This window comes from Nannobrachium achirus, assembly GCF_963921795.1.
Source record: "Nannobrachium achirus genome assembly, chromosome: 22".
In the NCBI taxonomy this organism is placed as follows: Eukaryota; Metazoa; Chordata; class Actinopteri; order Myctophiformes; family Myctophidae; genus Nannobrachium; species Nannobrachium achirus.
The window spans coordinates 41,345,045-41,366,903 of record NC_137829.1 but is presented as its reverse complement, the minus strand read 5'-3'; the positions used below and the strand labels follow the sequence as shown (position 1 = coordinate 41,366,903).

The 21,859-nt window shown below is 43.5% G+C and overlaps 1 protein-coding gene across 1 annotated transcript in view; it reads left to right on the top strand.

Moving 5' to 3' along the window:
• Window positions 1–21,859, top strand: part of clasp1a (cytoplasmic linker associated protein 1a) — a 119,183-nt gene that overhangs the window by 59,445 nt on the left and 37,879 nt on the right. The window contains exons 20-23 of the mRNA XM_080753603.1: window positions 2,014–2,121; window positions 7,126–7,287; window positions 8,442–8,612; window positions 17,192–17,295. Of these exons, the coding sequence (XP_080609729.1) occupies window positions 2,014–2,121; window positions 7,126–7,287; window positions 8,442–8,612; window positions 17,192–17,295 (545 nt within the window). The remainder of the gene's footprint in view (window positions 1–2,013; window positions 2,122–7,125; window positions 7,288–8,441; window positions 8,613–17,191; window positions 17,296–21,859) is intronic.

Below are 21,859 nucleotides of genomic sequence, written 5' to 3'. Positions count from 1 at the left end.
GGGATATATTTGATTTAGGGAGTTTCTGTTAGAATGAGATGACGAGCTGTGATCCCGTATTCTTTTGTAATTCTAGAACATCTCCTCCTTTCTCCTCCTGGAAGCAGGAGGAGGTACAGTAGCTGTTGTCTAGTTCAGGGGTTCCCAAACTTTTTTGTCTCAGGGCACCCCATAAATATTTTTTTAATCCGAGGCAACCCATACATTATAATTTTCATCCCAGCACCTTATATTTATAGCATATGGTCGTTGTTGGGTGGAAACCTTGTATTTATTATCTATAAAATGTACTAAACTAGTGAAAACAGCAGATATACAAGCACACAACGCCTCGCATCGCGAGGCGTTGTGTGCTTGTAGATCGGCTGTTTTCACTAGTTTTGTGCGACAGTCTTGTATGATGAAGCAGGGCTTTGCTTAACTAACTTGGAGATACGAGGTTTCTACCCGACAGTGACGATATTTTAGTGATTATGTTGCGAGGAAAACGTTGAGATAATAGCCATTTTGGTTAGAACGGACTGAAAATAAATTTGTACTTCAAGTTTAAAATGATACTAAATATTCTTTCAAGTGTCCAATTCCAAATATTATCAAAATGATCTTGCGGCACCCCTGGAACTGCCGTCACGGCACCCCAGGGTGCCCCGTCACCCACTTTGAAAACCCCCGGTCTAGTTTCAGGGGACCGTTCAGTTGACAGGCCCATCTCCATCTGGGATGAGGGCAACCGTGTGCTGATCTTCTTTGATTTTCCTTCCTATGGTGCAAAAATGGTAGTGGTCTGTTGTCCATAATTATAGAGGTGGGAGGATGGTTATTGGTACACTTATACATTTTTATTATATGGATCCTGTGACCATGTCTATGTTCTTTTTTATGTATGTTTACTGTGTTTTAAAGTAATATTATCTGCTCCAGAACCACAGATGTTTTTTCACGTTATTTGAGCTGTCTGTCTTGTAGGCTCTATGTCTGTACTGAGATGGTTGTCTTGACTGCTCATCAGGGACGTGCTGGCCATTGGGAGAAGTGGGACAACTCCCGAACGGCGGGTTCATTCCCGGCCGGTCCAGGCCGGGCCATTAGGAATAAAATAAAAATAAAATGTTGGCCTTCATTCCATTTTGGGGGCTGGGCGGCCAGCAAAGTAAATCGTCACTGTCGGGCAGAAACCTTGTATCTCCAAGTTTCAAATGTATACATTTTTTCGCAAAGCAAAGCCCTGCTTCATCATACAAGGCCGTTGCACAAAAGTAGTGAAAACAGCAGATCTACAAGCACACAACGCCTTGTGGTGCGAGGCGTTGTGTGCTTGTAGATCGGCTGTTTTCACTAGTTTAAATCATTTTTAAAATGATGAATACCAAACAAACGGTTTTGGACATAAGGTTTCCACCCGACAACGACGAAATATAACTCAAAAAAAGAAAAGAAAATGAGGGCCTCTCCAACTCTTTTTCCCGGGCTGAATCAGGTGCCCAGCACGTCCCTGCTGCTCATTAAGTTCAAGTAGGACCTTGTTCTAGACACCTGGCCCCTTCACTACCATGGCATAAAAAATGACCTAACGCCTGTTCCTAGTTTGCATCATAGGGACATACAAAGACTCACGGGATCTTTGTAAAACCAATAAAGTACTATCCCCTTAGTCTATACCAAATATCTTCGCCAGAAATAGCAGATCTACAAGTGAGCTTGAATAGGGAGGCAAGGTTTGTATACTTTTCTGAGATTGACTGCCTGCCTGACAGTAATTCACATGACCTGATGCTGAAAACCCCAACCCGCCTGGTCATGTCATGTCGGTTGAAATAAATGTTGATGAAGTAGATGTGATTAATGTTTGATCCAGGTGTGTCTGCCCTTCTTTCCAGATGTGTTGTTGTGTTTAGCAGTGTGTCCAGAGTTCAAATGGATTCAACTCGTACGACATGTTTATCTCTTTATTTCTCCTCTCCTCTCCTCTCCTCTCCTCTCCTCTCCTCTCCCCTCCCCTCCCCTCTCTTCCAGGTCGTGTTCGTACCAGGAAGCAGAGTTCAGGCAGTGTTGTAAGCTCCAACTCCACCATGGTGGACAGTAGAGGGCGCACCAGAGCCAAAGTTGTTTCCCAGTCTCAGCGTAAGTGGACGCACACACACACTGTACTCTCAAAGCCACACACAAAGTGAATTCAAATTAGTATCACGTTTTCAGGGGTGGGCGATATGGAAAAATACAATATCACAATATTTTCCCAAGCTGTATCACGATACACGATTTTATCACGATTATTTACATTTAGTTGGTTTTTATGGTTATTTTTCAAGTTACTTGACAAAAACTAGACTCTCTGGGTTCCTTTTGGGAGGTCTAAATTGAACTTTACAAGCATGTAACCAAATTTTGGTTTCATTTGTATACTGTCAGAGTTAAGTGGAGACCTTGACATTTTAAAGTTTGAGACCTAGTGATTTAGACCAAAATGCAGGTTTAAATTAATTCTGCAATGAATCTCTGTACTAACAATTACATTTTTTACAAGGCTCTCCCTCAATTGTATCACGATACATACGATATCTCTGAAAAGGCATATCGTGGAGACATTGTATCGTCTCAGCGATAATTATCACCATATCGCCCACCCCTAAGTAGTAGTACAGTACATATACAAGCAATAATTTGCAATTATAGAGCAACGAAGTCATGACGTGACTCGCTCATCCCCCGGTTCCACGGAAGTAATTTCTCTATGGAGAATAACATTGAGTCATCTTAAAATCGTCTCATATGAGCATTGTGGTCCAAAACACGGTCTTTGACTCAAACCGCTGAGATAATTTGTTTATAATTGGAACACAGTTCTTATACGACGCAATATGAAAAAAGGTCTATGGGAATTCAGAATGGGGGAAGAAAACCGCGAACCAGGTAGGATGTGTAAATTACGTCACACTTCACTGCTCTATTGGCCCGCAATCATGGCCTGGAGGGAGTTATTGCTTTTATAAAATGGTTACCAAATATGGCAACAGGAAAACTACAGATATATCCCATGTATATATATATTTGTTTGTAATAACATCATTACAAGAAATGTATTCAAGAGAGAAGTCCCTGACTGCCAACACAAACAATATGTTTGCTATGCAATGTTTCCATTTAGTATCTCCTAAAGGTTTGTCAACCTTATTTAAATGAAGACGTCGCTCTATTGTAGTTGGTGTGCAGATTCTTAATGTTGCCAGACATCCCAAGTTGGCGATCACCATTTCCGGGAGGTCCCCTGTGCACGCGCGCGCACCACTCTCGCGCACGCGCGAAAACATTTAGTTTTTTTCTCTGATTTTACTCATTTTTCTACGGTTAAAAATGGTTAAAAACTGTTAAAAACGGTTCTGCACGGCGGCGGAACCATTTAGGCTTAATATAATCGGGTTAATGTATAGAATGATGTCTTACCTATTTGGGAGAAGGTCATGTCACTCTCACAGTGAGACACAGGCTGCCGTGCGTCGCACAGGCTGACGCAGCTTGTCCAGTTGTATGTCCAGCGAAAAAGAACCGACAGCTGTAATGTACTGTTATTTTATTCATATTAAGCAAGACCTGTCAAAAACCTGTCTGTTTACTGTTACGAGCTGATTATATTCTCGCGCGTGAGAGTCGACTCTCGAGAGGAGAACCCAGTCTCCATCTGACACCAGTGGTTGGTAGACGCCCACATCTCCCACAGCGAATTACAATCATGCATTTGCCAGATTGACAGTTCAACGACGAATTAGAACCGGATTAGAACAATCGTGGGTCGCAGATCCGGCTTTTTCGACCGGATCCAGCCGGATATGGCAACATTTGCGGGAGAGGCCGGGATTTCCGGGACGTTTAGTGCCACTCGCGGGTGTCCGGGAGGAGACGCTGATTTCCGGGAGACTCCCGCAACATCCGGGAGACTTGGGATGTCTGTGTTGCTGTTTAATGCTCTGCACCCTTTGTTGAGGTGTGTACAGCCAGGTTCGCCTCAAAATGTCATTAAACCACACCTTGTAGCTGGTTGAAGATAACGGGTACACATTATTGTGTATCATTATTTTATGCTTTAACTATTTAAAAATAGCAGATATACAAGCTCACAGCGCGGCACCGAGTGCTGCGCTGCGAGCTTGTAGATCTGCTATATTTGAAAAATCGTGAAATGTTTTGAAAAACCTATGTTTCTATGTCAGCAATCTGGCCAGCCATCGTCAAAGAAAAGGTCCTTTTCACTTAACAGTTAACAGCTCAGTTAGTCTGTTCTTGAGCGACTACTATGTCAGTGGTTCTCAAACCTTTTCATGTGAAGGACCCCTGTAAAAAAATATTCATATCTCAAAATATTATAGTTCCAAGGACCACCCAGAAGCAAAATTTGAGTTACAAGCGTTCGCTTTGAAAATACATATATTCAAAGATTTGCACACATTTTCACAACTTTGTGAGCTTGTAGATCTGCTATTTTTCACTGGTTAAAGCATTCAATAATTCTAGGCCTAAATGGGTTAAACTGCACCATTTCCCTGACACCAGCTGTCAAACACTTGGTGGACCATAACAATTCGCTTACTTTTTTCCTTTCAACTTCATCAATCTCATCTTCTTGCAGCTCTTCTATTTGTTATTTTACCAATAATTAAAGCATTAAAGGTGATACACCATGCATTTAAAAAGTATTTATGTCATATTGTTTATGTCCCAAAAACGTTTTTCAAAAGGTTTGAGGCTAAATTACCACTCCTGAATAGAGAGCCTCTCTCATTTTTGAATGGCTCTGAGCATTTTCAGCTGCAGTACCACCTTTGGCCTGAACTGCGCCACCCCCCAAAAAACATTTTTGAAAAAAAGAAAATTTGAAAAAAAAAAAAAAAAGTTTTTCTTCAAAAACGGCCGTCGATGACGTCAGCGAAGGCAGCAAATCTGGACAGCCTGTTTTGAGAACCCGTGGGATGCTTTTAACCTCCACGTTCCCAAAACCAGAGAAAGACACAATGGTTAGAAATGGGACTTTGTGAGGATAGAAGGTGCTAGTGGGACCCCAAAAAAAGGTTTTAAAATAGGAAAAGTGAAATTTCATGGTGTATCACCTTTAAATAATTAAGAGCCTAATGTTTGTTTGTTTGTCTTTGTCACAGTAATATACAACTGTATGAACACTTCACAGTTTACACTTTGGTGGCATGGTTATTACACGTCATCACACCTATTGTCCAATCAGATTGTGCTATTTGGCCGTTTTATACACCCCCTGTATAACACCCCCTGTCACCACACATCACTACATATCACTACATTCAACATTCTATACTTGTACAGAATGTTGAATGGATAATGCAGTCTACATTCAGTCAGACTCTATGTACGTGTGTGTTTATGTGATGTGTTTCTTGTATGTGTGTGTCCCTTCTTGTGTGTGTGTGTGTGTGTCCCTTCCTGTGTGTGTGTGTGTGTGTGTGTGTGTGTGTGTGTGTGTGTGTGTGTGTGTGTGTGTGTGTGTGTGTGTGTGCGCACGCTTGTGTGTGTGTGTGTGTGTGTGCTTAAGTGTGCGCATTTGCGTGCATGAGCATTGATGAGAGTGTTAGGTCCACTAATAATGCGCACAGTTTTCAGCAGGCCATTTGCATGCTTGGTAAAAGAAATCAATCAATAAATAAACAAGCATAACACTTCCTGTGACATTTTGTCTTGACCTGTCTTGACACTCGCTCCCATCTCCCAGGATCCAGATCAGCCAATACCATCAGTGGTAAGGGTCTAGCTTCATCCAATCACAGTGCTTCGTTCCTTAGCCTCCTCTTGGCTCGGGACAGATTTGCACGTCTCATTTCCTGTAGTTCTTTTGTTTTGTTTGTTTGCATGTTCCATTTAAGTGCCTTTGATTTATTCTTGTATTTTATTATTATTTTCTTTTACAGACCCATCCACAGTCTGAGAAGCTGATTGGTTGGAGTTAAATTATGTCTTGTTACATGTTCAGCCATTTTGTCCAATCCCCACCCTCCTCCTCCCCTCCCCTCCCCAAACAGCACAGCGTGATCCTGGATCGCTACCCAACACCCACCTGTCTGTGTCCCCAAGTAACGTTCCGTTTTGTTTGGTCACTCAAGGCTGAAATCCCGTCTCCACGTCCTGTGACAAAAATCTCCATTGTTAGCCATCAATGGTGTAGCACAGTGTTTCCCAAACAGCGTGCCGGGACCCAATTTTCGGTCACCGATCAATTTTCATGGGTCGCAAACTTTTAAACCTTTTTCATTATGTCAAAAGACATGTCTTATTCAATATTGCTTAAATAGTGGTTAATTCTAACTTTTTGTAAGTTTGGGTCCTGGGGAGACTCCAAATCTTTGGTCTCAGCTGAAAAAGTTTGGGAACCAATGGTAGCGGTTAAGATGTTCACTGTCTCCCTCACAGCTTTCCTACTGTCTCTTACACTATCTCCCTTTCACCTTTCTTACTGTCAGCTTTCCTACCGTCTTTCTCTCCTACACTGTCTCCCTTTCAGCTTTCCTACTGTCTGTCTCTCTTACATTATCTCCCTTTCACCTTTCCTACTGTCTGTCTCTCTTACACTATGCCCCTTTCACCTTTCATACTGTCAGCTTTCCTACCGTCTGTCTCTCCTACACTAGCCTCGGAAACCCAGGCATTTTATTTTGGTGATAGGAAGAAAAAATACTCCTACACTGTCTCCCTCTCAGCTTTCCTAGCATCTGTCTCTCCTATACAATCTCACCCCCTCAGCTTTCCTACCGTCTGTCTCTTGTACACTGTCTCCCTCTCAGCGGTTTTTCTGTGTGTCTCCTTCCATATAGATATCTGTTGATCTTCGTCTCTCTGGTGACAGTTGATAATACATTTTACATCCAGTGAGTTTGATCAAGCTGAAACAGGAATGTGTCATTATTACTAAGTCACAAAGTACGCACAGTAATGTCACAGGTGTGTTTATAAGGGTCTTCAGCTTTGAGCTTCTCCCCAGCATGTTTTTAAAGGTGTTTGTATGTGATCGCAGACATTTTCTAACCTGTGTGTGTGTGTGTGTGTGTGTGTGTGTGTGTGTGTGTGCGTGTGCGTGTGCGTGTGCGTGTGCGTGTGTGTGTGTGTGTGTAGCCGGCAGTCGTTCCACTTCTCCTGGTAAGATCCTGAGCAGTGGCTATGGTCGGGTGTCCCGGGCCAGTGTGTCAGCCTGCAGCACGCCTGGGGAGAAGCGCAGCCGGATCCCCCGCAGCCAGGGCTGCAGCCGAGACCCCAGCCCCAACAGACTGGGACTAGGTAAGACATCTGACCCCAGCCCCAACAGACTGGGACTAGGTAAGACATCTGACCCTAACCCCAACAGACTGGGACTAGGTAAGACATCTGACCCCAGCCCCAACAGACTGGGACTAGGTAAGACATCTGACCCCCAGCCCCAACAGACTGGGACTAGGTAAGACATCTGACCCCAGCCCCAACAGACTGGGGACTAGGTAAGACATCTGACCCCAGCCCCAACAGACTGGGACTAGGTAAGACATCTGACCCCAGCCCCAACAGACTGGGACTAGGTAAGACATCTGACCCCCAGCCCCAACAGACTGGGACTAGGTAAGACATCTGACCCCAGCCCCAACAGACTGGGGACTAGGTAAGACATCTGACCCCAGCCCCAACAGACTGGGACTAGGTAAGACATCTGACCCTAACCCCAACAGACTGGGACTAGGTAAGACCTCTGACCCCAGCCCCAACTGACTGGGACTAGGTAAGACATCTGACCCCAGCCCCAACTGACTGGGACTAGGTAAGACATCTGACCCTAACCCCAACAGACTTGGGACTAGGTAAGACATCTGACCCCAGCCCCAACAGACTTGGGACTAGGTAAGACATCTGACCCCAGCCCCAACAGACTTGGGACTAGGTAAGACAATCACGTCTAACCCAATGAGAGCAAGTCAGTTATCAGTGCAAATTAAAATCTGATCAGATCCGTTGATACGGTGCAGATCAGATCAGGTCAATGTACTTTAGTTCACTTTCAATGACATTTTGGGGTTTATTTTGCCTTTTGCCAATGTGTTTGAAAGCCTTTCTATGAATGATAACCATTTAATTTCTTTCTGACGTGTGGGTTGAATTAATATTAGCTTGTCAAAATGTTACTTCCTGTTTGTATGAACGACTCACTAGTCACTACACAGAACATGCTCTCTCTCTCTTTCTCTCTCTCTCTCTAGCTCTCTCTCTCTCTCTCTCTCTCTCTCCACCCTCTCCCTCTGAATGTCCTCCACCCTTAACACCACCCCTCTAACATCCTCCTGACCGCCCTGGCTTGTGTTGTTTGACCTCCTCTGTTAACATGTCGTTGCTCCTCCTGACAGTGTGCTACAGGCTGTGACGTGTGTGTGTTTTTTACACCGTCTCTAACATGCGCTCCTCCTCAGCCAGGCTGTGTGGTAAATCTCTTCTCCCTGCTGCCTCCTCCTCCTCCCCATGCCGCTCGCTAGCCGGCCGGAGTCGCATCCCGCGTCCCAGCATGAGTCAGGGCTGCAGTCGCGACACCAGTCGCGAGAGCAGCCGGGACACCAGCCCTGCCCGGGGCTTCACACCCCTGGGTGAGTAGCAACATACCGGTCGCTCGTTTGGTCGGTCCACATGGTAACTGGAAGGCTCGCCACCCAAAACACCTTGTTTTTGCAGCAGTGTTGTTTTTGACAGCAAATTTTGACTTAGTTTTAGTCATAGTCTTTTGAATAAAATGTCATTTAGTTTTAGTCATAATTTAGTCACCTGAAAAGTATTAGTTTTAGTCTAATTTTAGTCAACTAAATATCATAAGATTTTAGGCGACTAAATCTACAGTTGATTTAGTCGACTAAAATGTATTTTGGCAGGCCTTGATGGCATCGTAATGACTGATTTTACACTTTTTTGTGTGCTGAAAATAGCAGATCTACAAGCTCACAACGCGTCGCGCTGCGACGCGTTGTGAGCTTGTAGATCGGCTATTTTCAGCACGCAACACCTGAGAGCAACCAAACATAAAATTACTCTCTTCTCCACTAAGTCCCTCCCTAACGTTTTAGTCTAGTTTTTATTTTGTTGACGAAATTGTCAATATATTTAGTCTTAGTTTTAGTCATCACAGCTTAGTTTTAGTTTAGTTTTTATTTAGTTTTCGTCAGTGAAAAAAACATAGTCGACAAACATTTTTCATAGATTTACTGAGGTTAAGTTTTATGATTAAGGTTAGGTTTTGGCACCGTTTTACTGAGGTTACGGTTAGGAATAAGGTTAGGTTCACAGCCCATCCGCACTGCCAGTGCGAAGCAATGAAATCTCATGAAAATGTATTAGTTTCAATGACTATTTGTTTTCAGAAAGTGTGGGTCAGGATTAAGGCCATGTTTACTCGACAACGGTCCTGAGAGAGAACGCAAAATGTCATTGCGCTCTCACATTTTAATCCTTTAATCCTGTTCAGATGGAGACTAAAACGATGTAGTGTGCACACCAGGTCGCTAGGTGGCAGTGTGTGACATCATGTCCTTTCTTGTTTACATAATCACCATGGCAGTGTACAGACTCCACTGCGCTCACTCAAAAATACAGATTTATTATCTTCCGTTTCCAACCCCCGAAAATGCTGTCGTCGTCTGAACGGAAGGCATGTCTGACATTTAATTTTGCGGTTTTCTCTTGGAAACGGCATAGTATAAACGGGGCCTATTAGATGGCATTTTCAGAATCGGCCTCAGTCCTAAAAAAATAATAATTGAAAGATTTAAAGCTTTGTGCATTCGGGCATCCACACAGCTTGGAGAACACATTTGGAAGTTTCCTATTGTACCAACAGAAAAATCCCAGCATCCTCCTCTGCTCCTTGTGTGTCTCTCTGCATGCACTAACGTCCAGTGACAATAATGTCTGCTGCAATGTTCTTCTAAGTTGATGTTTTAACTTGATGTACTGTACTTTTGCATAATGCGACCAAAATGCTGTTGTGTGATATCGTGATAAAAGTTGTGGATGGTCCTTGAAGGGACAGAGAATCTGTCAGATCCGGTGAATGCACGATGCAACAGTTCCTGTCTCCTGCGATGTGACATCGTTAGTCAGATGATCTCAGATCAATACAGAAGGATGTGCTGTTGGTGTAGTTGGTATCGTGGTGAACGATATTTAGTGCAGGGGTCTTCAACAGGGGGTCCGGGACCCCTAGGGGGTCCTCAGAGTTACTACAGGGGGTCCTCCAAATCTTTGAGTGATAGAAAGTCTTTTTTATATTAACCACTTGAACCCTAGCGTCCATATTGTGAGCCACTTTAGCCAAAAATAGCAGATCTACAAGCTCAAGGCTGCGAGGCGTTGTGAGCCTGTAGATCGTCTATTTTCGGCAAAGAGCTTTGGTGTAGAGGGGGAAAAGAGTAGACTAAGTACAGAGTGAAAATTCATTTTTTTTTAAAGTATTGACTGTTCAAGTGGTTAAATATCTGAAAACACAAATTGACATTCCAAAATACACTGATGATTCTGTCAAACAATGAAACTATATGGAATCTATGATAAGGTTGTGGGGGTCCCTGCTTCATCCCTCTCTCAACTAAGGGGTCCGTTGAAGACCCCTGGTTTAGTAGCCTGTTACAGTACCAGTACAGCTGATATCATATATTCTGGTTTGGTTCCAGTGTACCGTATAGTCACTCTAATAGAGTACTGTCCCCTCCCTCAATGTTGTCCTTGTTTGAAATTTGGGGAGAAGGGATAAATTAAATATGACTATGGGTATATACCTCCTCTCTAGCCATTAGGCAGCTGGGACGAGAACAGTCTTAAAAGGATAGTTCACCCAAAAAAATTACTTTTTTCTATTTATTTATTTATTGTCGCATTCCTAAGACAATAATTTGATGACCTGCAGTGGTTCTCAACCTGTGGGTCGGGACCCCCCTTATTTTGCTGGGTCCCCAGATGATTAACTTAATGTGCAATATTTTTTTCTCACTCAACAGTAAACAAACCAACATAAAGTTTAAGTGTATAGAGGGTATCTGCACATTTCCACTGTGACAATTTTAAGGACTTTTTAATACCTCTAAAAGGGCACATTAAACATTGGCCACATTGTCAAATATTAGAGGCAGAAATTGTGAAAATAGCTGATCTACATGCTCACAACGCCTCGCGTTGCGAGGCGTTGTGAGCATGTAGATCTGCTATTTTCACAATAGAAGTGTTAAATACAAAATGGAATGCCTCAGCTCTTAGTGCTCGTCAGGGTGCCCTATTGAGACACAAAGAGCCATATGGGCATTGTTCCCTTTGGAGACACAAAGAGTCTCCGCAAATTATTGACTTAGGATTGCGACAAAAACAAAACAAATATCCATGAATCCTCCATGTCCAAGTCCAGTCCAATCCAAGTAGCAGGTATGAAACAATAATCCATAAATAACAGTGATTTCCCTGATTAATTAGCTCAGCAGTGTGAAAAAGGGCCTCTCTTAAAAATCTTCAAGGTCGTTGTTTAGCTTGTCACTGACCACCAGGGCCTGGGGTTGTCACCCCAACCTTCCTCTCTTCTCCTCCTCCTCCTCCTCTCCTCTTGCTCTTCCTCTCCCCCCCCCCCCCCCCCCCCTCGTCCCCTCCTCCTCCTCCTGTCCGGCAGCCTCTCGACGTCACTCCCGTTCCACCAGTGCTCTCTCCACCGCGGACCCCCATGGCCAGACAGGTGACCTGCATGACCAGACACTACAAAACCCCCCATCCACCATAGCCTCGCCCCCCCCCACATGTCCCACTGTTCTCTTGTTGTTCTCCCTGTTATGTTATGTTGTGTGTGTGTTTGTACGTACCAGCATGCCTCCGTACAGAACACAGTCCATCTTCTTTTCCCTATCTGGAGTGTATTTCTGGTTTTCATCTGGTAGTCTACTGCTGGTTTTCATTCTAGCTGTGAGTCAATGTATCATTAGAGTCCCTAATCTAATCTAGTCCCTAATTTAGGGACTAAACTAGATTAGATTTGCTTGATTTCGCCAGGTGAATTACAGTCGTTTTTTATTCATTTTTTTTCCCCATTTTGACAGATAGTTCATATTAATCTGGACATCGGCTGTCGCATTGTTATGAAATAATAGCAAAACCGGAAGAGGGGTGGTCATGGGTTACATATAACCGGAATTCAATCTTTTTTTTTTTTTTTCCCAAGTGTAACATAACAGTTACCACCAAGTAATATTATGGGACAATGACTTCTAATATTTAGTTCCATAAAGTCAAACACATGCCCTTTTGGTGAAGGTCATATCATATGTGATGGCAAAAGTGTTTTTTGCCATCTTTAAAGGCTCTGCTGCCTTCTACTTTTGGAGGTTCTGGGAACACAGTGTTTTAGCATAAGACACAAGATATGATCGTAGCTGACCATCAAGGGCTTTGTAGGTGAGGTGGTGTATTTTACAGAGAGACAGAGCATAGAAGCTACTTATGGGGGAAATATCTCTATACAGCATTATTCTGGAGTCTTTAACCCATTTAGGCCTGAGCACAATATGACGCAATATTTTATGCTTTAAATATAAAAAAATAGCAGATATACAAGCTCACAGCGCGGCACCGAGTGCCGCGCTGCGAGCTTGTAGATCTGCTATTTTTGAAAAATCATGAAAATTCGAATTTTGACCCGATTCTATAAGTGTCTTTTGAATCCTTCTAAGATTTTTGGAAAAAAACCTATGTTTCTATGTCAGCAATCTGGCCAGCCATCGTCAAAGAAAAGGTCCTTTTCACTTAACTGGAGCTCAGTTAGTCTGTTCTTGAGAGACTACTATGTCAGTGGTTCTCAAACCTTTTCATGTGAAGGACCCCCAAAATGATATTTATTTGGCCACGGACCCCCGTTTCAAAATATCTAGTTCCAGGGACCACCCAGAAGCAAAATTTGAGTTACAAACGTTCGCTTTGAAAATACATATATTCAAAGATTTGCACACATTTTCACAACTTTTTCAAAAATAGCAGATCTATAAGCTCGCAGCGCAGCACTCGGTGCCGCGCTGTGAGCTTGTATATCTGCTATTTTTCACTGGTTAAAGTATTCAATAATTCTAGGCCTAAATGGGTTTAGAGACTTATTGGGGCAGCCTGATAATAGGCAATTGCATTGGTCCAGTCCAGTGTAAAATGTGTGGAGTACGCTTTTCTGCAACTTTTTGAGATGGGGTGTCCTGATTTTTTGCAATGTTGCATACAACATATTGTTGCAACTGTAGGTGAAAAAAGACAGTCCTTGAAATGTGTTTCATGTGTGAGTTGAAAGACCTATGCGGATGAGTGCTACAGTAACTCTGTTTCTCTATGATGGAGTTACAGGCCAGGGTAATTATGCCATCCAGATGATATCATTACATAGATGTGTTTCTATGGTATTTAGGGTCAAGCTGTCTGAGTTTAGTAGCAGAACATTGCAGCTCATCTATGTCTTTATGTCCATAAGACATTCTTGAAGTTTAGTTTATTGATTAGTTCAATCATTGGCTCCTGTTATTGAGAATATGATAATCTGTTTAACAATTCAAATGTGTGGAGTGTTTCCTAATAGTATTACCTAAAGGAATACAGTATGTGGTGAATAGTATTGGAATGCCATGTAAAACTTCACACAATGTGTAAAAAGTTTGGACACCCCTGGTCTAAAAGAATGGCTAAATGAACAGCTAAATAAAGAATGAGACAAAAACAGGACCTTAGTGCTGCATTTGATACCATTGACATCTCGTCCTATTACAGAGACTACAATATGTATTTGGCATTAAAGGAAGTTCTATTTTTTTTTTTAGATCTGTCTATGTTTTTACTAAAAAGCCATTCTTTTAGACCAGGGGTGTACAAACTTTTTTCAAAGGGGGCCACATTAGAAAATATTAAAACACCCAATGGCAGACTATATCTCTACATACATATGCATCGCAATTACAATATTTTAATTTCTATAATCATCAATATTTAATATCAATGGTCTTATGTCGGGTGTGTGCTCTGAATAAAACACAAATAACCCACATGACAATGACCATGACCAAATGTAACCAGACTTAAAAAAATAGCCTTTCTTTTGAACCCTTCTGAATGAAACAACAGGGAACAAGGAATCCCGACAAATTATTATACTATAAAATGTTCTTGTTTGACGGTGCTGGCGGGCCGTTTATAATACAATTTAGGAATGAAGCTGCGCGCCGTAAGAATTTGTCATCGTGCCGCAATTGGCCCCCGGGCCGCCCTTTGGACACCACTAGGATAAATACATAGCAACAACAGCTAGGGTTTAGCCTGCTTCCAGACCATAGACCCCGCCCACTCTCAGAGTGGACTCTCTCTCTGGTCTGGAGCTGAGTACATGAATCGGGATTTATTTTCGGCTGCTCCAATGAGCGCGGGGGGTGGGGGTGGGTCTAACGAATATCCAATCCGCGCAGCAGTTGAAACGATTCAAACAAAGTTCACACACACAGGCAGGCTGAGGAAGGCACACACACACACACACACACACACACACACACACACACACACACACACACACACACACACACACACACACAGGCGCGTTGATTTCACCAAGCTGTTAATGTTGATTACATGTTTCTGGTCGCAGTTCTGTGTGGAAGCAGTCACTGGCACAGACAGAGACACACACACAATCACACACACACTCCGCGACCGTGCGTCGCGTCCACCGTGCGTCTCGACACAGAGATGTTGTGCTCGTCGTCAATCCTGGCGTGAATGTGTTTTTGTCGTTTTGATTTTTGTTAGCATTAATATCAATGTAATTTCTCAGTGAAATTCACTGGAACTGTAAATTGTCTGCCGTGTGTTTGAATCTCAGACCAGATTCATTTTGTCGTTGTTGTCGACGTTTGCTGCTGCAACATTTTTAAATGACCTGCTGGCGGCCTGTGATCTGTGCTGTTGCCATATCTACATTTACAAGTAATATTCATGGTTTTGTGTTGTTTTTTCCTACATGTTTCTTGTGTACGTGAGTCATTTCGTTTGCATGCACCGATGCTTGTGATGTTTATGAAATATTGTTTCGCTCCTCTCTGGATCATTGGTTCACTACCTGGATGGAGATGTTATCCCTCTTATCAGGTCTAGTGTTTGTACCGTCAGAGTCATGGTGCTCCTTATAATTTAATTTAGGACTAGAATTATTGAATGCTTTAAACAATGAAAAATAGCAGATATACAAGCTCACAGCGCGCTGCGAGCTTGTAGATCTGCTATTTTTGAAAAAGTCGTGAAAATGTGTACAAATCTTTGAATATATGTATTTTCAAAGCGAACGTTTGTAACTCAAATTTTGCTTCTGGGTGGTCCCTGGAACTAGATATTTTGAGATGGGGGTCCGTGGCCAAATAAATATCAGTTTGGGGGTCCTTCACATGAAAAAGTTTGAGAACCACTGACATAATAGTCTCTTAAGAACAGACTAACTGAGCTACAGTTAAGTGAAAAGCACCTTTTCTTTGACGATGGCTAGCCAGATTGCTGACATAGAAACATAGGTTTTTCAAAAAACCTTAGAAGGATTCAAAAGACACTTATAGAATCGGGTCAAAATTCTAATTTTCACAATTTTTCAAAAATAGATCTACAAGCTCGCAGCGCGGCGGCAGCGCGGCACTCGGTGCCGTGCTGTGAGCTTGTATATCTGCTATTTTTCAAAAGTTAAAGCATTCAATAATGATACACAATAATGTGTACCCGTTCTAAATGGGTTAAACGTTTGAGAACCCCTATTGTAACTGCATAGCAGACGTGAAGTCCACATACCAGCGCCGACCGTGTGATAAAACAGGTTACTGAAATGGTTCCAAATGTGATGGAACCGATTCCTCGTTCCTCAATGTTGGATCCGGTTCCTCCCGTTTCCGGATCCCAACCCAAATCAGGTTTGATGAATGCGGTACTTTTCTTTCCTTCAGCATCTTTTATCCCCTCATTATGTCACTGTGTTGTAATGTGTTCACTGCCTCTTGTTTCTGTTGGCCACTTAAAGGAGAATTCGACCTAGAGAGTTATTCTTCCTTTCGTCAGCCTCCTTCTCTCCCAAAAAGAGTGGTCCAGATGTATATTTTTTTCCTTCTTCCCCATAAAGCCCCTATCAGAGTCCAAGGTGAAGAGCTATCCACCGCAAATTTTAGGTGGAAAGCTTTCCACCTCAAGTCAGAAAATAAGTGGAGGCCATCATAGTCAGTCACGGTGAAGTCCTATTCACCGTGACTGACCGGTCCAGGTCGACCAATCAGTGAACGGGGTGAAGAGCCTATCTGTCTGAAAGTAAAAACAGAGAGATGTGTCGGGACTCGCGGTGGAAAGCTCTTCACCGCGAGGAATGACGTAACGTTGTAGTTTTATGACTCAAAAAGACTACACCACGGTGGATAGCTCTTCACCGCGGAACCGACTCTGATAGAGGCTTAACAGGCAATCTTGTCCTTTCCTACCTACTCCTGTGGCCCGGTACAGCGCCTGTCAGCGGGCCATGTTGAACGGGAGGAGTAGGACGGAGGCGCTACGTCCTCCCGATGGGGGCTCCTCACTGGCAGGTGGCAGGTGGCACCTAGCCTTGCGTAGCTAGACGAATCTGCTATTGCAAAGAAAAATTGCCCTTAGCAGATTAGGTCTGGCTCCGCTCAGTTATTCAAATATTTCACAGCTCACAAGTCCTAAGGAACCAACCAGTGGCCCAGTATGCAAATGTAGGGCAGGCTTTAGGTCGTGAGAAACCAACCAGGGCCCAGTATGCAAATATAAGGCGGGCGTATCACCTTTGCGCTACTCTGATTGGTTGTTTGAATCTTTAAAAAAAAATGACACAGAAGAACCAGACTAATGTCCACAATGTGATATTGTCTGGCTATACAAGGCTAGCTGGCAACACATACATGTGTGGTGAAGGTTAATTGGCATGAATACAATTGGAGACAGAAGTGGTCAAATATAATTGGTTAATGTTGTTAGAGAGATTTTAAATGTAGAAGTCACAATGCCACTATGGTTGTGTATCTATGTTCACTGTGAAGAGCCTCTGGTCTCTAGTAAGGTATTGTGGTCCTCTTTGTACTCTACTTAACCTCCTTGTGTCTCTCCGCCCTCTTCTACCCCCCCCCCTCCCCAAATCCAGATCGATATGGTTTGATCCACCAGGCTAGAATCTCTGCGTCCGTCAACGCCATGCGGGTTCTCAACACCGGCACCGAGGTGGAGGCTGCGGTGGCCGATGCTCTGGTGAGTCACTAGAAGCTGTGTTTTGTCGAAAGAGCGATACGATCCATTTTGAGGTACGACACACGCAGGGACGTGCTGGCCATCGGGAAAAGCGGGACAACTCCCGAACGGCGGTTCATTCCCGGCCGGTCCAGGCCGGCCATTAGGAAAAAAATAAACTGTTTGCACAAAAGTAAAAAATGTAACTGTTTGCACAAAAGTAGAGAAAACAGCAGATCTACAAGCACACAACGCCTCGCACCGCGAGGCGTTGTGTGCTTGTAGATCGGCTGTTTTCACTAGTTTAAAACATTTTTTAAATGATAAATCCAAAACAAACGGTTTTGGACATACAAGGTTTCCACCCGACAACGACGAAATATAACTCATGTAATTGGCCCACTGGCTTGTCACTTGTCATGATAGAGAGAGATCTCTCTCTCTATAGCGTGCAATGAGGGCCTCTCCAACTCTTTTTCCCGTGCTGAATCAGGGGCCCAGCACGTCCCTGGACACACGCAACTTTTCATTCCAAGTGCTCCGACTTTCCAAATAACCTGAGAGCATATTTCTGAACGCACCCTTTATTTAATTAGTAAAAAGAAAGCTTGTTTGTTTGGATTGAAAACCTGAAATCTGTAAGTCTCTCCATGAAACATGATCGGATAGCCTAGTGCAGTGGTTCCCAAACGTTTTAGATCGAGACCCAAAAGAGAAATTAGACGCTTGCCCAGGACCCAATCTAGTGAAAATACCAGCCTGCAAGCCCCCAAACGTGTCGCTTCACGTCACGCTGTGAGCTTGTAGATCTGCTATTTTCACTACTTAGAGACAATTTAAAAAAGGAAATTCTGGAAGTCGATTTTTTTTCCTTTTATTTTTGAAATAATTGGAATTGTTTTTACTTTTTACTTTTTCAAATCTTTTGAAATAATAATTAATATGTTTGAAATATATATTTAAATATAGGAAACGAAAAGAAAAAAAAGGGAATATTTACTAGCGACATAAAAATGTGTAATTTGGGAAACGGTGGCCTAGTGAATGTGTTCTCCCAAAAATGGTGGTGTTATTAATAGGGCTGTCACAATTATTACATAATCGTCTAGTAAGTAAGTTGTCAAATATGTCAGTAATTTCTTTGTATATTTAGGTTATGTGTCATATCTACCATGTACAACTTCAAAGCCTAAAAGCCAAACAGAAATGTAATTATCAACGACAAAAACACAATTAAATCGTTAATCGCCAATTATTTGAGTGACAATTAATCGTCATGTAAAATGTCATATGGTGACAGCCCTAGTTATTAATCTGTGTTGAATCACCATGCCTCTCTCCTCTTCTCCCCTGGGGTTTTCTGTTTCCATCCCAGCTGTTAGGAGACTCCAGGAATAAGGTAGTAGTCCAGTTTGCTCTCACATCGTGGTCACAGAACCTCACCATCCCACTGACCTGCCGGCTTCATCAAATCCCTCCCCCCTTCTTTAGTTTCACCGTGAATGTTGTTTTAGTTTTTGCATCATGTATTGTATAACCATTGTGTTTGTGTTGTTCTTCATTGTTTTAAGTCAAGACTCACTCTTCCTCCCTGGCTTTTATCATATTTATCTAATTTGTTTAAACCAGTGTTGGGAAAGTTCACTTTCAAAATGAACTAGTTCAAGTTCAAAACTTCTAAAATGAACTAGTTCATTTCATAGTTCATAATTCTACATTTTGAACTAAAGTTCATGGTTCCCCAAAAATGAACTAACTTAGTTCTTTTTCATTCTTTTTTAAACCATAATATTTGTATACTTTTGGCTATTCAAATGTATTTTTTTAGACGTTGCTGCAAGCTATTATTTGTCAAAATTATTGACACAGCCCATATAGAACCACACACAGCAATTATTTCATCCAACTTAACATTGAGGTGCCCATAATATTTAGGTGCCCAGTCTTCCTCACCCAACACTGGTTTAAACTTTATATATGTTTTGAACATAAGTGGCGTGGCGCACGCGTACATGCAAAGTACATTATGTTGATGCTTTATTTTTTAGCGTGAACCATGCACTTTGGTCAACAATGAATGTTGTAAATGTGCTTCATAAGTAATGTATGATTTGATTTTATTTGATGCCGAGTCATCAAATGCATCAATGTAAACCAATGTTCAGCCAAATTGAACGTGATGTGATTTTGCCACAGAGCTGGAAGCTCCACCCCTTTGCTTGCATAGAATGGAAGCTAATGGGAGGTGATTTCTTCAGTTGTGCATCATGTGTGAACATAACCTAGTCCATGTTGTTTTTATTGTTAAGAGGAAAACCTTTTCAACCTAAATCCCATTGTTCTAATACAGTATAAGGGCAATAATAGCCCTACGTGGCCAGACTATATGATCCCCAGGCTAAATAATATAGTGTGGCAAAAATATACGGTTTCACTGGAAAATGTTGACATGCACTCAATGATATTAACTCTTTTGCCGCCATAGGTTGTTTACAGTCTGCTCACGGCCATCAAAGTAGCTTACCTTTGCGAATGTATAGAAAAATAGCCATCCATTATTTCTTATCGCAGTGAAAAAACCCACAACAGTATGGGGGCCGCCATTACGGAGCAAGAGGCCCCCCTCCTCCCCCTCTGTTTGCATCAGTTTTCAGACATCTATCTATAAATGCGAGAAGTCTCTGCGTGTGTGTGTGTTTGTAATCCGCGTATCTCGAGAACCGTTCGTCCCACCGGCTTCAGATTCGGCACGCGCGTTCCCCGCCGCGGCACGGAGTGCAGTGCCGGGTCTCGACCCGACCCGACGCGCGGTTTTCCCAAACCGGCGCGAAACGTTCGGAATCTCCTTATGCGGGGTTGATTGTTGACATCAGGCTGTTTCTGAGGAAATCGGCGAAAGCTCTGACTCATTGTGACATCACTTCATAAAAGGCTCTGACATCACGTACGCCACATGAGTCAACAAAAAATCTCTGTGAGTGTGTATGTATGTAGGTAATCCACGTATCTCGAGAACCGTTCGTCCCACGGGCACGCGCGTTCTCCATATGGGCATAAAATGAATGCCCCCATATGAGAACCGTTCGTCCCACGGGCACGCGCGTTCCGTCCCACGGGCACGCGCGTTCTCCATATATGGGCATAAAATGAATGCCCCCATATATGGGCATAAAATGGATAAAGGGACACAGACAGACAGATTCAGAGATCTCCGAGAACCGTTCGTCCCACGGGCACGCGCGTTCCGTCCCACGGGCACGCGCGTTCTCCATATATGGGCATAAAATGAATGCCCCCATATATGGCCACGGCACGGAGTGCAGTGCCGGGTCTCGACCCGACCCGACGCGCGGTTTTCCCAAACCGGCGCGAAACGTTCGGAATCTCCTTATGCGGGGTTGATTGTTGACATCAGGCTGTTTCTGAGGAAATCGGCGAAAGCTCTGACTCATTGTGACATCACTTCATAAAAGGCTCTGACATCACGTACGCCACATGAGTCAACAAAAAATCTCTGTGAGTGTGTATGTATGTAGGTAATCCACGTATCTCGAGAACCGTTCGTCCCACGGGCACGCGCGTTCTCCATATGGGCATAAAATGAATGCCCCCATATGAGAACCGTTCGTCCCACGGGCACGCGCGTTCCGTCCCACGGGCACGCGCGTTCTCCATATATGGGCATAAAATGAATGCCCCCATATATGGGCATAAAATGGATAAAGGGACACAGACAGACAGATTCAGAGATCTCCGAGAACCGTTCGTCCCACGGGCACGCGCGTTCCGTCCCACGGGCACGCGCGTTCTCCATATATGGGCATAAAATGAATGCCCCCATATATGGCCACGGCACGGAGTGCAGTGCCGGGTCTCGACCCGACCCGACGCGCGGTTTTCCCAAACCGGCGCGAAACGTTCGGAATCTCCTTATGCGGGGTTGATTGTTGACATCAGGCTGTTTCTGAGGAAATCGGCGAAAGCTCTGACTCATTGTGACATCACTTCATAAAAGGCTCTGACATCACGTACGCCACATGAGTCAACAAAAAATCTCTGTGAGTGTGTATGTATGTAGGTAATCCACGTATCTCGAGAACCGTTCGTCCCACGGGCACGCGCGTTCTCCATATGGGCATAAAATGAATGCCCCCATATGAGAACCGTTCGTCCCACGGGCACGCGCGTTCCGTCCCACGGGCACGCGCGTTCTCCATATATGGGCATAAAATGAATGCCCCCATATATGGGCATAAAATGGATAAAGGGACACAGACAGACAGATTCAGAGATCTCCGAGAACCGTTCGTCCCACGGGCACGCGCGTTCCGTCCCACGGGCACGCGCGTTCTCCATATATGGGCATAAAATGAATGCCCCCATATATGGGCATAAAATGGATAAAGGGACACAGACAGACAGATTCAGAGATCTCCATATATGGGCGTGAAATGGACGCAAATAGACAGATATCTCCATATATGGGCATATATGGGCAGACGTACGCCACATGAGTCAACAAAAAATCTCTGTGAGTGTGTATGTATGTAGGTAATCCGCGTATCTCGAGAACCGTTAGTCCCAC